The 16,853-nt window shown below is 42.5% G+C and overlaps 1 protein-coding gene across 2 annotated transcripts in view; it reads right to left on the reverse strand.

Moving 5' to 3' along the window:
* The window catches only part of coro1c (coronin 1C), a 119,803-nt gene that overhangs the window by 56,577 nt on the left and 46,373 nt on the right, over positions 1 to 16,853 (reverse strand). For both annotated transcript variants that reach the window (XM_033043744.1, XM_033043745.1), the window contains exon 2: positions 9,100 to 9,302. In XM_033043744.1, the coding sequence (XP_032899635.1) occupies positions 9,100 to 9,302 (203 nt within the window). The remainder of the gene's footprint in view (positions 1 to 9,099; positions 9,303 to 16,853) is intronic.

Consider the following 16,853-nt stretch of genomic DNA (forward strand, 5'->3'; position numbering starts at 1 on the left):
CTTTGTAATTTGTGCTTCTCCTGAAGATTATACAAATTTGCGTGGCACTCAAAGAGTTCAGGAAGAAGCAAAAGCTTCAGGGGAAATGAACAAAGTCTACAAATAGACTTGTCACTGTACTTTAACCAAAATGTGAAATATGGCACCCTCAAATAGGAGTCATCAGTAGCAGCAGCCAAGTAGTTTCCACCGTGCAGCAACATATAGAGAGCTAAAATTACGTTTCAGCTGCAGAATATACGCAAAAATATCACTAATTGTAAAAACTGTGCAGTTTGTATCTTTAGTTGGACAAATGAAAATGTTAGGGACCCAACACAGTCTACCGAAATTGGTGATGAGACGACATGGAAACCATTGACTGGGATACAAGACCTATGGTTGGGGAAACCACGGTGGGAGCATTTCCTCAAATGTCACTCCAACTCATAACTTATCTTTAAAAGTAACCAGTCTGGCAGGAAGCCAGCCTGACCACCCATCAGGAAATAATAGATAATAGACAATAGGTGCAGGAGAGGGCCAGCACCGCCATTTACTGTGATCATAGCTGATCATCCACAATCAGTACCCCATTCCTGCCATCTCCCCATATCCATTGGCTCCGCTATCTTTAAGAGCTCTATCTAACTCAGAAAGGGTCCATCTTAGGTGCAAGGAGGTTTAGTTAAAGTTTAGGTTAGAGCTAGTGAAGTGATACATTTTGGAAGTTATAGAGTCATAGAGTGATACAGTGTGGAAACAGGCCCTTCGGCCCAACTTGCCCACATCGGCCAACATGTCTCACCTGCCTGCACTTGGTCCATATCCCTCCAAACCTGTCCAATCCATGCACCTGTCTAACTGTTTCTTAAACATTGGGATAGCCCCAGCCTCAACTACATCCTCTGGCAGCTTGTCAAACTAGGGTAGGACCATCACAGAGTATGGTAGGGCCCTGGGGAGTGTTGTAGAGCAGAGGGATTTAGGAGTAACTCAGAGGGACAGGCAGCATCTCTGGAGAGAAGGAATGGGTGAAGTTTCGGGTCGAGACCCTTCTTCAGACTGGCATTCAGAGTTCACTGTGGGCCTTGCCCATCTCTTACAGCTACATACAATCACTTCTGAATCAATCATCTCTTTCACAAGCCATCCCCTGAGGTGCTGCAATGTACTCTGCTTCATGAGGTTATTCCATTATAGGCACCTTGTGTTTTACGTGTGGGTTATGCCTTAAAAAGCAACGCGTAATTCAAAAACATGTAAATTAAACATAAATGTGACCACACTGTCAGCAGTCCATATGAGCACATTATTCCAAAAATACGAGCACGTAAATCAAGCCTTGGCCTTAAAGGAACAAGCACGTTATTTAGAAAACGTGTAAACCAACACGAGGTGCCTGTATTGTACTTTAATATTATTTTCCACTACTTAGATTTTGCACTAGTCTTGCACTCGTCATTGTATTTATAATTACTGTATGTATACCGCTTACTCTGTGAGCTTCATGTGAACAAGCAGTTTCATTGCACCCTGGCGCATATGACTATAAACTAATCTGAATTGTAATTTTACTTGGAACAGTTTCACATTTTAAAGAATAAAGAGCCTTCATTATTTTGGAAGGCAAAAATAACTTTGTAATGTACCAGCGTACCCAGATTTTATTAACAAAGACAATAAGGTAAAGACGATATATTGCACAAAGCAAGCAACTATATTGACCGAGTTAGTGTTAATGTTCATTCATTTTAAAGTATGTAAACAATGCAGCATAAACCTGCGACTGAGATGATGTTGCAGGTTTATTTTTTCTATTTGCAATTGTAATGCAATTCAGGTAATTTTTCCTATTTGCAATTGTAATGCAATTAAGATTCTAAGTGAACAAAATCTAATGAGCCTAGCTTTAATATTTAATATAATCTTGGATTTTTCCACAAAACCACATGATTACTCAGAAATTCATGACAGATATTAAAATTGTTATATTGTACAATTATAATAGTGAGTGTTCTGCAAATTTATATTAGCTGCTTAATTACTAACATTTATCTTGATTAAATGCAAAACTAAAATAAATCATTCTGTGCATCAAATAAACTATGATCAGCCAATTTAGTTCACAGAATACCTCCGAAATTTTAAGTAAAGGGCCTGTCCCACTTTTTCGGCAACTTGCTGTCACCTGTCGCATAGTCGCAGCAGGTGGCCAAAACATGTTGAAAATCCAGCGGCGACCAGAAAAAGGTACGACTCTTTGGGCAACTACTCTCGACCATACAGGCGTCTCCCCGTGACATGTTGAGGCCTTGCGAAACAACCAGATCATGTTTGTCTCATGGAGGAGAGATGAAGGAGGTCTTAGAATAATGAGAAATTATCTTACTGAAATTCCTACTGGACATGATAGGGTGATATTCCCTTTGACACAGAGCGGCATAGTGACGCAGCAGGTGAGTTGCTGCCTTACAGCGTCAGACACCCAGGGACGATCCTGACTACGGGTGCAGTCTGTATGGAGTTTTTACGTTCTCCCTGTGATTGCGTGGGTTTTCTCCGAGTGCTCCAGTTTCCTCCCATATTCCAGACGTGCTGGTTTGTAGGTTGTGCGGGAAGGAACTGTAGTTGCTGGTTTAACCCACTGAGTTACTCCAACATTTTGGTGTCTATTTTCAGGTTTGTAGGTTAATTGTAGGCTCCAGCAAATTGCCCCTGGTGTGTATAATAGCACTAGTGTACGGGTGACCGTTGGTCGACGTGGACTCGGTGGGTCAAAGGGCCTGGTTTCACGCTGTATCTCTAAACTACACACTCTTCGTGGGAGTTGCAAGTCTTCCCTCTGTCATGGGAAGAAATGATCATGCAGGAGGATTGAAAGATGTGTTCAAAGAATCATTGTTTATCTCCCAATGGGAATCTTTTGTCCATAACCACTCAAGAAGAAACAGCAATGTGGTATTGAGAACCTCAAACCCATGTATTGGGAGCACACACTAGCTTTACATGAGCAATAGAAAGCGTGCAACACCGCACAACCATCTGCCCTATCTGTGTGAGAGTGTACAGTTCACACAATAACCCTCTCAGAATTGACAAAAATTAGAGTGGAACCTAGTCATCCTGGATCCAAGGGGATTGTCCAAGATGACAGTGAAACAAGGTGTTCCAATAGATTCACACCCGACACCTTAGCAGTAACTTTCACACTTCACTGAAGTAAACCGTATGCGTGAAGTGCAGCTTTGTCTCGCCTCATTGCCAATTAAGATTACATCATTGCTGAAACTTTACAAGAGAACAACGGCAACATCTGAAGAAGGGTTTCGGCCCGAAACGTTACCTATCTCCTTCGCTCCATAGATGCTGCTGCACCCGCTGAGTTTCTCCAGCATTTTTGTGTACCAACGGCAACATCAGTGCAGTTTTATTTGAGCCAGGTAGATTAAATTTATCAAAACAATTTAGACTTGTTGGATTCAACCACTCAAGTAAAGCAGGCTTCACATGTAAATTCCTAGAATGACAGGTTTGCCCCATGCAGGAGAGAGCAAGCAGGCCAATACATGTTTGCGTTTAGAAAAACGAGAAGCAATCTCGCTGATGCAATAGACAATAGGTGCAGGCGTAGGCCATTCGCCCTTCGAGCCAGCACCGCCATTCACTGTGATCATGGAATTCATGTGATCTTGTATGTGGAAGAACGAGAAGCAATCTCGCTAATATAGAATTAGCACGGCATTTCTATATAGGTTAGGTAGTTAGGTAGCCATTTCTTAAGATTTAGCATGCTTAGACACAAAGTGCTGAAGTAATTCAGCAGGACAGGCAGCATCTCTGGGGAGAAAGAATGGCTGACGTTTCAGTTCGAGACCCTTCTTCAGACTGAAATTCGCGGGAAAGGGAAACGAGAGAAATAGAGCATGATATAGAGATATAGAACAAATGAAAGATATGCAAAAAAGTAACAAAATGATAAAGGAAACCGGCTTGGGGGAGTCTAGAACCAGGGGCCAGAGTTTAAGAATAAAGGGTAAGCCATTTAGAACGGAGATGAGGAAAAACCTTTCCACACAGAGGGTTGTGAATCTGTGGAATTCTCTGCCTCAGAGGGCAGTGGAGGCCAATTCTCTGGATGCTTTCAAGAGGGAGTTAGATAGAGCTCTTAAAGATAGCAGAGTCAGGAGATATGGGGAGGATACAAGGCAGGAACGGGTTACTGATTGTGGATGATCAGCCATGATCGCAGTGAATCGCGGTGCTGGCTCGAAGGGCCGAATGTCCTACTCCTGCACCTATTGTCTATTTTTAGCTGTGGCTAGGTGAGAACCCTTCATTTTAAACCAGCATCTGCAGTTCCTTCCTACACTTAGCATGCTCATGTCCCCTTCTCATCATTTTTCTTCAAAATATCTTCCAAACAGCACTGGTGCTCCTTATCAACCGATTTGTCTAATACTATCTCCGTATTGTCCCTTGTCTTACACCTCACTCTCCTCCATACCCACTGCATCAAGGCAATTTGATCACAATTACATCTCGGGCAAAATGTTGCTGAGGGAGTCCTCTTCAAAGTTAATCTTTAAATGTTCTAATCTACGGCAAGGCAAGGAAAGGGAGCACATCTGCGTTCTTTTGCATTTTTTGAAAGAAATAATTTTGTCTCAAACATCTGGATTTGCAGCTTGATTCAATTCTCCAAATGTTCCAACAAAAAATAACTTTCCAAAGGACCATTGACATGATACATAATCACAGTGCCATGCTCATTAATGCGTCAGTGTCATGTTGATAGTCCTATCCACTTAGACCACTTGTACAATCAGGTTACCAAAGGAAAAGCTCCATTTCCTTTCCATTGACTCTTTCATGTCTTTGGATGTTTTCCATTATTGGAATCAATTGTGTTCTCTGATGCGCCATTTATACCGATGTTACCAGCAGCTAACATTTCTTACTATTTAACAAAACCATGTGTTTATATATGCATATTTAAAAATAATTTAACGGTTGCCCAAATCCTACCTCAAGCTACAGTTAAAAAGGAGAACATTTTAAAAGCAAAAGGAAGCATTGTATTTTAGGGCAGTAAGTAATTAACATGCAAACTTTAACAGATGGGTTTTACAATCATTAACCTGCTCAAATCACTTTAAGTGACTAAAATTAGAGAAAAAAAATGTCAGCAGTGCTTGGAAACATTTCCTAATCTGAGAAAAGACATTCTTGCCATAGAGGGAGTACAGAGAAGGTTCACCAGACTGATTCCTGGGATGTCAGGACTTTCATATGAAGAAAGACTGGATAGACTCGGCTTGTACTCGCTAGAATTTAGAAGATTGAGGGGGGATCTTATAGAAACTTACAAAATTCTTAAGGGGTTGGACAGGCTAGATGCAGGAAGATTGTTCCCGATGTTGGGGAAGTCCAGAACAAGGGATCACAGTTTAAGGATAAAGAGGAAATCTTTTAGGACCGAGATGAGAAAAACATTTTTCACACAGAGAGTGGTGAATCTCTGGAATTCTCTGCCACAGAAGGTAGTTAAGGCCAGTTCAATGGCTATATTTAAGAGGGAGTTAGATGAGGCCCTTGTGGCTAAAGGGATCAGGGGGTATGGAGAGAAGGCAGGTACAGGATACTGAGTTGGATGATCAGCCATGATCATATTGAATGGCGGTGCAGGCTCGAAGGGCCGAATGGCCTACTCCTGCACCTAATTTCTATGTTTCTATGAAACATCTTGCCTGCATCATGGCAATGGGCTGAACAGCTTTACTTTAGTTTATTTAGTTTAGAGATACAGTGCGGAAACAAGCCCTTCAGCACACCAAGTCCATGCTGACCAGTGATCCCCGCACAAAAACGTTGTCCTACTTGCACTAGGGACAATTTACAATTATACCAAGCCAATGAGTCGACAAACCTGTGCGTCTTTGGAGTGTGGGATCGAAACGGAGATCCCACGCAGGTCACGGGGAGAACGTACAAACTCCGTACAGACAGCACCCGTAGTCGGGATTGAACCTGGGGTGTCTGGCGCCATAAGGCAGCAACTCTACCGCTGTGCCGCCATGCCGCAGCACATTGCTGTCTCGTTGGCAAACCGGTAAAAATGAATAAAATTGAGCATTACCCAATCTTTTTCCTGTGGTGGAATTGGGTGGCAAGGATAATTGAAAGAAAAAAATCTTCAGGAATCAATAGAACAGAAGCGAACATCTACAAACATGCCTAGTACTTTGCCCTGGGGAGTCAAGTCAAGTTTATTCGTCACATACACATACGAGATGTGCAGTGAAATGAAAAGTGGCAATGCTCGCGGACTTTGTGTAAAAAGGCAAACAAACAAACAACCAAACAAACTACAAACAGAATGTAACAGAATCACATATTCCTGTGAAACCAAGCCTTTGACCATCTGATTTGTACTGCAATAGGGGTAGGGCAGGCTTAGCCTATTTTTACCCAACCACTTTCAACCATCTTACTCTAGAACTAAATTGTTTCATCTCCTTGATTGTTTGTCTCCTCTTGCCCTGTCCCATGTTATCTATATCCTTGAGTCTTAGACTTTAGAAATACAGCGTGGAAACAGGCCACACCGAACAGTCAAGACCCCGTACACTAGCACTATCCTACACACTAGGGACAATTTACAGAAGCCAATTAACCTACAACCTTGTACATCTTTGGAGTGTGGGAGGAAAACAGAGCACCCAGAAAAAACCCACGCGGTCACAGGGAGAAAGTACAAACTCCATACAGACAGCACCCATAGTCAGGGTCGAAGCCGGGTCTCTGGCGCAGTAAAGCAGCAACTCCACTGTGCCATCTCGAGTCTTTTGATACCTGCTGCCACATTAACAGGCACACACTTTTCACATATTACACATACCATCACCCGCCTGTAAGAATGTTCTTGACTCCAACGTCACATTCTTTCACCAAATAGAAAGCTTTCATGAAATGGAACTTTACAGAGCTCAAGCAACAGATGCCTTGATTTCCGTGAAAGCCATCAATGATTTGGGCTTCAGCGGAGGGAGGGGCCAGGATACGCAAGTATGCAGGTGGCAAAAATCGATGGTGTTTAATATCAAGGAAGAAAGTTATGAACTGCGGCCAGTCATCTATTGACAGGACAGGAAGGCCAAATGTGGAAAATGGAATTGAACCCATGTGTCTGGTGACAAGGAAATGGGCCCGTTTACAATAAGATGTTGACCAGCTCACAGATCCGAAAAGATGTGCATGGTTTTAAGGCTACACATTTGATACATCATAAAACACAGCAGCAGAGTGACTTTATTGTTGGAAAACAGCAGACAGGCCACAGCTGGGAATACTTTGCACATTGTGATTTCACCACAGGGAGGATGTGATCGTACGAGACGGAGAACATGGGAGCAGCAAGAATGTTGAAGGCTAGAAAATCACAATCACAATAATACTTTATTAGCCCAGTATGTTTTGCAACATATGAGGAAAAGTGGGGAGATTTAAGACAATTCAAAGATTACGGAGAGGAGACAGGAGAATGAGGTTGAGAGAGCAAAATAGATCAGCCACAATTAGATTTTAGTTTAGAGATAGCGTGGAAACAGGCCCCTCGGTCTGTTTCCAACAATCACCCATACACTAGTTCTATCCAACACCTTAGGGACAATTTACAGAAGCCAAGTAACCTACAAATCTGCACATCTTAGGGATGTGGGAGGAAACCGGAAACACTCTGAGAAAACCAACGTGCTCATAAGGAGAACGCACAAACTCCATACAGACAGCATTCGGGGTCAAGATCGAACCGGGATTGTAAGGCAACAGCTCTACCGCTGCGCCACCGTGCTGCCTTAGTAGACGCCAAATGCAAAGTAGACTTGATGGACTGGATGGCCTAATTCTGCTCCCATATCTTACAAAAATTTAAAAATTATGACTAATATTATGGTGCACCCAAATAGGGAAAATTTCAGAAGATCATCTGGTATATTGACACATCCTTAATAGTTTTCATTATTTGACATGAATACAATGGGCTGAATGGCCTCCCTTTTTTTGATTGATTCGAAGCCCCTAAAATGGTAAGTCTCCCCCCATTGCTAAACTTGCCTCACCTTCACCTGACCACTTTACCAATACATTTTTTGCTTCACTTACAATAAAGCCACCCGCTCTCCCAGGCACCTTGACAACATCACCTCTCAACTAATTTCCAAAATGTATTTAACATGCACACAAAGAATCTTCTTAAACCCATTTACTCCACTTTGTTCTCAGTTGACCAGACCATTTATTCATCCGTTTTATTCTATCATTAGTCATCCAACTTAAATGCCACCTATCTCTTTCATCATTTCCCAACTGAACTACTTTCATTGCTTTGAACTCCTCTTGCCAACTGACAAGTTGCCTTCAGCTCGCCTCTTGCACAAAAATGACTCCCTTATTTTCCCAAATACCCAATGCTGATGTCCACTAAAACAGGTTCAGTTTTGTTCCTTTCAACTCAATATCCTCAACATAATTCCATGCAATGACAAGCACATCTTCAGTTGATTAGTTCTGTTCTCAAGACGATTCTGTTCAACTCCTCCTAGAAATATGCAAGTATTTTGACAATACGCTGGCCATAGAGTCAGAGTCTTACAGCGCAGAAACAGGTTATTCAGCCCAACGCCCACATTGGCCAATGTGTCCAACCTGCCTGTATTTGTTCCATATCCCTCTAAACCTATCCTATCCATGTACATGTCTAAATATTTCTCAAACGTTGCCATAGTACCTGCCTCAACTACCTCCTCCGGTAATGCTCCCCACTACCCACCCAGCCATTCTGATTACACTTCTATAAAGTATCTTGAATAATCTACAAGACATGTGCATAGGTAACCATGTTTTTCTTACTACGAGTGCATAGTTTAGGTGGTCACATACAATTGCTTCTTCACGAATCACGAATAAAGGATCAAATTTCAAAATAGAAATGATTTCAATGTTATTAGTAGCCAACATACTCCATTTATTTCTCAGGAGAAAGTGGCCATTGAAACAAGTCATTCCAAATAAACGTGAAGATGACCAACGTGCTAAACATACAGCAACATTTACACTTACCTTCTGTAAAGGAAGTACAATGAATGCTCCTCCTCCACTCGCGTCTATAATTATCGCCACAAACTTGGGATTTACAGCACAGAGCGAACTGTCCCAGGTAACTTTGGAAACTCTGATATCATCGTAGCATTGGTCATTTTTCACAGCCTGTCCAAAGACGTGCCGAAATTTGCTCGCTCGTACAACCCTCCGCTGAAACATCTCTGCAAGAATTAAAACAAAACTGTTAGCCTTCTGCAGTCAATGCAAGATCTAGAACAGAGATCAACATATTCAACATATGCTTCTTCTTTTTTTTTCCTCCAAGCTTATGAGAAGTTCTGAATCGTTATACTTGACGAGAATGTTTCCTCGGAAAGCATCCAGCCCTGATGGTTTACTTGGCCAGGGCCCAACAGGCTGGAGTTTTCACAGATATCTTCAACCATTTTGGGCGGCACGGTGGCGCAACTGTAGAGTTGCTGTTGCCTTACAGCGCTAGAGACCCGGGTTCGATCCGGACTACGAGTGCTGTATATACGGAGTTTGTACGTTCTCCCTGTGACCGCGTGGGTTTCCTCCGGGTGCTCTGGTTTCTTCCCACACTCCAAAGGCGTACAGGTTTATAGATTAATTGGGTTTAGTAAGCTGTAAAATTGTCCCCTTGTGTATGTAGGTTAGTGTACGGGGGGGGGGGGGGGGGGGGGGGTCGCTGGTTGGCACAGCCTCAGTGGGCCGAATGGCCTGTTTCTGCTCTGTATCGCTGAAGTCTAAAAGTTTCTCACTACAACGTTCTGCTTTGAAAGGACATCAACAATACTAGTGCCCAAACCCTTGGGAATAAGGTTCTGACTGTCAGCAGACTCTCAATGTTGTATACTTCTATTAGTTCTGCCCACATCCTGTTCCATCTGTTCGGAACTGACATTTAAAAATAATAAAAGAACAAACACTCCTTTTAATTAAAGGTCCCAATATTTCTGAAGAACGGTTCCGACCCGAATCAAGGTCAAGCCATTCCCTCCACAGACGCTGCCTGACCTGCTGAGTTAGCACAGAAACAAGCCCTTTGGCCCAGCGTGTCCATGCCAACCAAGATGCCCCGCCTACCCACGTTTGGGCCTTATCACTTTAAACCTTTCCTATCCATGTACCCAAATGTCTTTTCAATGTTGTTACAATATCTGCCTGGTACTTGACAGCTCACTCCATTCACCCACCACCATCCGAGTGAAAGAAATGCCCCATAAATTCCTATTCAGTCTTTCCCCTCTCACTTTAAACCTATGTCATTTGGTTCTGGATTCCCCTCTCGGGGTAAAAGACTCTGTATGTTCACCCAATCTATTCCCGCATTTTGTGTGTTGCTCAAGATTCCAGAATCTGCAGCTCCAATATTTCCTCTACTTTTCAGAGAGATTATGCCTGCAGACATCTGCCCTAAAGATAAGAATTACATTTGTTATTTTCCAGCTTTCTGGAGGGAAGCACAACCACAGTGAAAATGGATTTTAAAATGGAAGTTTCAGGAGCTCTCTGCTGTATCTCTCAGAAGGGCGAGTAGTCACACTCAGACGCGTTACTTTCTGGCGCATTTGGCTAAAATCGTAATTATTTCATGTTTAACCATTCAAGTATAACCTCCTTAATGGCCAGTGTATTACTTTTGCTGGAAGCCCAAAGTATTGAACAAATTACCTCTGCCATTTTTTATCATCTACAATTCTGTCATGTCAGAGGATCCACTTAGTAAAATTTGGTGAAAAACATTTTAATTTAAAAAAAGACCTAAAGTGCTGGGGTAACTCAGTAGGTCAGGGAGTATCTCTGGACACCATGGATATATGAAGTCTCAGGTTAGGACCTTTCTTCAGACCAAAGATCCTATAGCGAGCAAGATGGTCCACTCGACGAAAAAGACGTTGTACGGCCATGGGCAGATTCATGGGTAATTTAAGGCCCCATTTCCGTAACCGGCTTCCGGCTCCGCACCAAAGATCCCATAGGATAATAGTGCGGAGACGGAAGCCGGTTACGGAAACATCCTCGTAAAAATAAAAGTTATTTGGTAAAAATCTTCTCCTCATTTTCAGAATGTTAATTTATTAACACAAACTGATTCCCCGCAACGTTGATTACACTGCGAGTCGGGTCGGGTCCAGTCCGGTTACGGAAAAGGATGAAAAAAAGGCCTACGTTCCGTTCCGTTGCGTACTACACATTAGCCCCATTGCATTTAGCAGGAGTGGTCTATCTTGCTCCGCTATAGGATCTTTGCTTCAGACTTGCACGGTTATAGATCAGGAGAGCAGCAGGAATCTCAGAAGGGGAGCGGTGGGACAGCCCCTTTACAGAACACCCAGAGAGAGGAGGAGAACCTCTTCAAAGGAGGCATACCTTGAGGAGATTTCACAGTGGAGCAGCAAAATGTTAGAACTGCTGGTTTACAAAACAAAAAAAGACAAAGTTCTGGAGTAACTCAGCGGGGCAGGCAGCATCTCTGGAGACCATGAATAGGTGACGTTTCAGGTTGGAATCCTTCCTCGGACTCATGGTCAAATAGGAGAGCAGCAGGAATCATGGGGGAAGGGGAGGGAAGCACTGAGAGAGGACCTCACAGAACTTCCATCAGAGAGAGGAGAACTTCATAGCAGCGATTTTGCAGGGAAATTGCAAAATGAGTGAAACAAGGAACCACAGATGTTGGTTTACAAAAAAATATACAAGGCCTGAAGAAGGGTCTCGACCCAAAACGTTGCCTATTTCCTTCGCTCCATAGATGCTGCCTCACCCGCTGAGCTTCTCCAGCATTGTCTACCTTCGATTTTCCAGCATCTGCAGTTCCTTCTTAAACAATACAAGGTACTGGAGTAACTCAGTGGGTCAGGCAGCATCTCGTGTGTTTTTTCATATTCAATTTCCTAGCACAAAAAAAAAAAAAAAAAAAAAAAAAAAAGAAAATCCTGATCCTTCAATTCTCGACGTTTTTTCCGCTGAGCATCTATAAAAATAACTGACCGCAGTACATCAGTGCCAGCACTTCACATGCATTATGGTTCAATGCATTATGCTGCTCTTGAGAAATTAAATTCTCACAGGAGTTCCTTTGAGCATTAAATATTTGTGTACTCTGTAATGGGGCTCTGGCTAGATTGCCTAGTGAGCAAACTACATTTATGAAATGTACAACAAATATTCACAAGGCCCTTCACAGAAGCAATTAACAGATGTTGCCATTGTGCTGAATAAATTGATCATACAAAAGCTTAGGGGAATGTTAGATTAGAAAGCTGATGAATGCAGAGAGATGGGAAATATCAAGATTACTGAGATATGAGTCAAGATTACTGAGACAAGATTTCAAGATATGAAAATAAGACCAAGAAGACACGATACTGACAGATTCTGGATTCTCAAATGGCCGGCAGAGATGAACTGAAGTAGCCAAAGTTTGTGAAATACTTTTGACGATTACATAGTTGACTCAATTTGTTTTAAATACTTCCTCATTCCTGAATTTCAACTTCTGCTATGTAAAACCATATTCGTTTACAGTAGAGGAACTTTGACTCCTCCATTGAAGCGATGTTTGTGACATTTGAGCGGAAACCAAAATCCATCACCACAATCATTACTCATAGCTCAGCCGTCTGCAATCAGGTGTGCTTAAGCCACTTGGCAAAGGTGCATATGTGGCGCACGACAACAGACCTTAATAATAGAAGTCATTCAGTTCACATACTCAGCAATAGAAATGACAATACTCTTGACAAGCTGGCTTCCTCTGCTGACGAGCTGTCAGCTGTTCCCAGGAAAAGACCAACTCACTAAAAGGCACCAAGAGTAACTCAACATGCCAAGGCTTTTCTCTGGAGAACAGATAGGTGATGTTTTTGGTTGAGACCCATCTTCAGTCTAACCAGCATCTGCAGTTTATTTATTTCTACAACTCATTAAAAGGAGTGGCCCATTAGATCAGTGGTTCCCAACCTTTTTAGCTCATGGGTCTCCTTGGGATCTTTTAATTTTAATGTGGCCCCCCCCCTGACATTATTAACGGAAAAAACGTACTTCAATATTATAATACCTTCCATAAAAATATCAGTGTCTATTAATTGCACATATATTCTCTTTTATTCTATTCCACAAACATCAAAAATATTTAAACTACATAGATTTAAATTTATTAGAACTGAAATTTAGGAGACAACAGGGTGGTAGCTCTGTGGCCCCCTTCATTGAACCTAAATCCCAAAATGTTTCTGTGGCCCACCTGATATTTGCCTGATATGGCTCCAGGTTGGGAATCACTGCATTAGATCACCAGGCATGTGATTTTGGGAGTGGGGCGTTTGTATTTTACAGTCTAAACAAGTGTGCTTTCGCCCAAAAGACTGGAAAGCAATCCCATAGCCCATCTGTCACTACCTCAAAATACACTCGGTTTCCTGTAAAAAGCAACTAGTCTTTTGAAAAACAGCTTAATCCTCTACAGAAAGACTTCCCAATCATGGTTTTAAAAAGGTTTATGTCGTTATGTAATGACTCCCTAAATAGAATGAAAACTAACTTTATTCTGAGTTACATCCGTTTGAATTCGAACATCCTCTCACAGTCTTGCTCGTAATATCCCAGTCACCTTAATTACCAGAAGGTTAAATCTCTCGATTTTAATGTGAGAAGGGAGGTGGCGGTGACTAGAAGGCGCAGAAGCACAGAATCAGTCATAATTCATTCAAACAGCAGGCTCAAGGGTCCATCACAACTTCGAATTCATGTTTTTTGGGAAAAGATGGAGAAATGAAAGCAGCAAATGACAGAGCTTAGAGTCAAGGCAACTGGAAACAAAGCAGTGAAGGGTAGAGCTGAGGGAGTGGGAAATACACAATCTGCCAAGTTGCAGAACACCCGAGGGGGAAGAGCATTGTAGGAGTGGAGGATATGAATAAATACTTTATTGTCACGTAACAAGTCACAGTGATGTTTTTTTGCGTGCAAACCCAAGGTATGCAATAGTCGCCACAAAGTTACAAAGGTCCAAGGTTGGAGAGCAGAAAGGATATGTGGCGTTAGAAAGAGGATCAGACAGCAGCCATAGTCTGGATCAAAACCAAGTCTCTGGCGCTGAGGCAGCAGCTCTACCTCTGTGCCACCCATAACAACTTACCATTTAAGATGAGGTTGTCAATGCTACAATTTAACAAACCAGATTCAATTTACACAATGCAAATTGACTATAATAGCTGGTACACAAAAATGCTGGAGAAACTCAGCGGGTGCAGCAGCATCTATGGAGCGAAGGAAATAGGCAACGTTTCGACCCGAAACGTTGCCTACTTCCTTCGCTCCATAGATGCTGCAGCGCCAGCTGAGTTTCTCCAGCATTTTTGTGTACCTTCGATTTTCCAGCATCTGCAGTTCCTTCTTAAACACTAAATGACTATAATAGTTATTACAAATCAGTTTTACACCTGTAAATGTTGCAATCATGTAAAATGCTGGATAGAGATTAAATAGAATAGCAGAAAACTGCCAAAATCTGTCAGCAGTAATTTAGCTTACTCAAACCAAAGCCCCAACGAAAAATGCCCAAAACTGAAGCCAAACGACCAGCAATGCACAAATGGATTTGAAATTGTACATTATTACTATGTTCCAGTTAAAGTCTATTTCCTCACTGCATCCTCACTCTCCCCCACAAGTATTTTAAAGCCAATTGTTATCATGTTGAGGTAAATGAACAGCAGCCCTCCTGACTTCAAGAGGAAATGCATCCTGCCTGCGATTACAATGCAGGAAGTATCCCAACTATTGTATTCAACGCAGCAACACACACTCGTGGAGCAAGTTTTATTTAAGTATATGACTTCCTCTGGAAAGAATGCCCTGTCAAAGCACTTTTTGTTTTGCTGACTATCTGTTGAAACCCATTTTTTTTTTTTAAAGACGAAATGTGAACTTTTGTTGTGGTGCTTCTAAGACAAACAGACAGACTGTTAAATTGGAATCAAGGAGAAAACCGCCCACAATGACAGATTCAGGTACTGCCCGGTAAATCATTAACACCAAAATAAAGCAATGCTTCTGCTTTTACTCCCAAGCCACAAACAGGAAGGGAGGTGGAAAGAAGGCATATATTTTCTTCTTTGATTAAAAAATGTCAACCTAAAAATTCAATTAAACTCAAAACACACTAATTGTCACCCACGCCATGTGGAAAATCCAACTGGAAAATTACATTAACCTGTGCAGGTGCAATGAAGCATACAAAGTGCTAGCAGGGTAACTCAGTGGTTCAGGCAGCATTCCTGGAGAACATGGACAAGCGACATTTCAGGTCTGGACCTTCCTCTGTGTCAGGATCTGAGGAAAGTTCTTGGGTCTGAGAAAGGGTCCCTGACACGAAACGTCACCTGTCCATGTTCTCCTTTTGTGTAAACCAGCATTCGCAGTTCTTGGTTTCTACAAGTACACTGACCACACTCAAGTTTACATCCACTTCTGCAAATTCAGTGTCCTTTAAGCCTTGTTAGGTATTACAACAAAAAACATGGTTGGCAGTGGAGGCTGCACTGACAAATAGTTAGTAAATAAAAATCAAAAATAAGTCTACAGATGCAGAAAATACAATATTTCTGGAAACAATTAATATTTAGTTAGCATCTGTAGAAAGCAAAGGTCGAATTCGGATATGGGAGGGGGAGTTGAAGTGCTGCCAGACAGTGGACTGAGGGAGAGCTGAATTCCCCCACATTCCAAATCCGACCTTTCTGTCCTGGGCCTCCTCCATGGCCAGAGCGAGGACCACCACAAATTGGAGGAGCAGCACCTCATATTTCGCTTGGGCAGTTTGCACCGCAGCGGTATGAACATTGACATCTCTAATTTCAGGTAGTCCCTGCTTTCTCCTCCCCTTCTCAGCTCTCCCTCAGCCCACTGTCTCCGCCTCTTCCTTTCTTCTTCCCGCACCCCCCCACCCTCACATCAGTCTGAAGAAGAGTCTCGACCCGAAACGTTGCCTATTTCCTTCGCTCCATAGATGCTGCCTCACCCGCTGAGTTTCTCCAGCATTTTTGTCATCCTCCAGCAAATAGCGTCTTTTTCATTTCCCTTTCTTCTGGATTCCCCGCTAAACAAATCAGCTTATAATAAAGGAATTCAACTGTATAAATATACACTTCCATTAGATCGGTTTTCAAAACACATGGGTAAACACTCCACATTAATGACAGGAAAAGTTTCCTCCCTGACGTATTTAAGCTCCCTTGAGGTGAACATCAACATCACATAGGCGTGACATAGCCTTTGTCACTGCAACAGCTCTGTTCACCATTTGTAACCGCTCACTGATGCTTGTTCCTGTAACTCCCCCCTCTCATCTCTAATTTACAACGCATCCCATGACCCCTAAATATTCAGACAAAGAAAAGAGTTGATAGTAGAAAGGGCGGAGGCTTACATGTCTTTATAAAACAGAGACACAAGAGACTGCTGATGCGGGAATTGTGACCCAATAACTATAAGACATAGGAGCAGAGTTATGCCATTCCATCTGGGCCGATCTATTTTTCTCTCTCAATCTCATTCTCCCGCCTTCTCCCCAACAGAACAAAGTGCTGGGAGATCTCAGAGGGTCAGGCAGCATCTGCAGAGGGAATGGACAGTTGAAGTTTCATGTCAGGACACTTCTTCCGACTGACGGTAGGAGATAATTGGAAATGAGAGGCGGGTGGGGGGGGGGGGGGGGGGGGGGGCGGGGGGGGGGGGGGGGCGGA

Source organism: Amblyraja radiata, chromosome 25 (genome assembly GCF_010909765.2).
Source record: "Amblyraja radiata isolate CabotCenter1 chromosome 25, sAmbRad1.1.pri, whole genome shotgun sequence".
Classification (NCBI taxonomy): Eukaryota; Metazoa; Chordata; class Chondrichthyes; order Rajiformes; family Rajidae; genus Amblyraja; species Amblyraja radiata.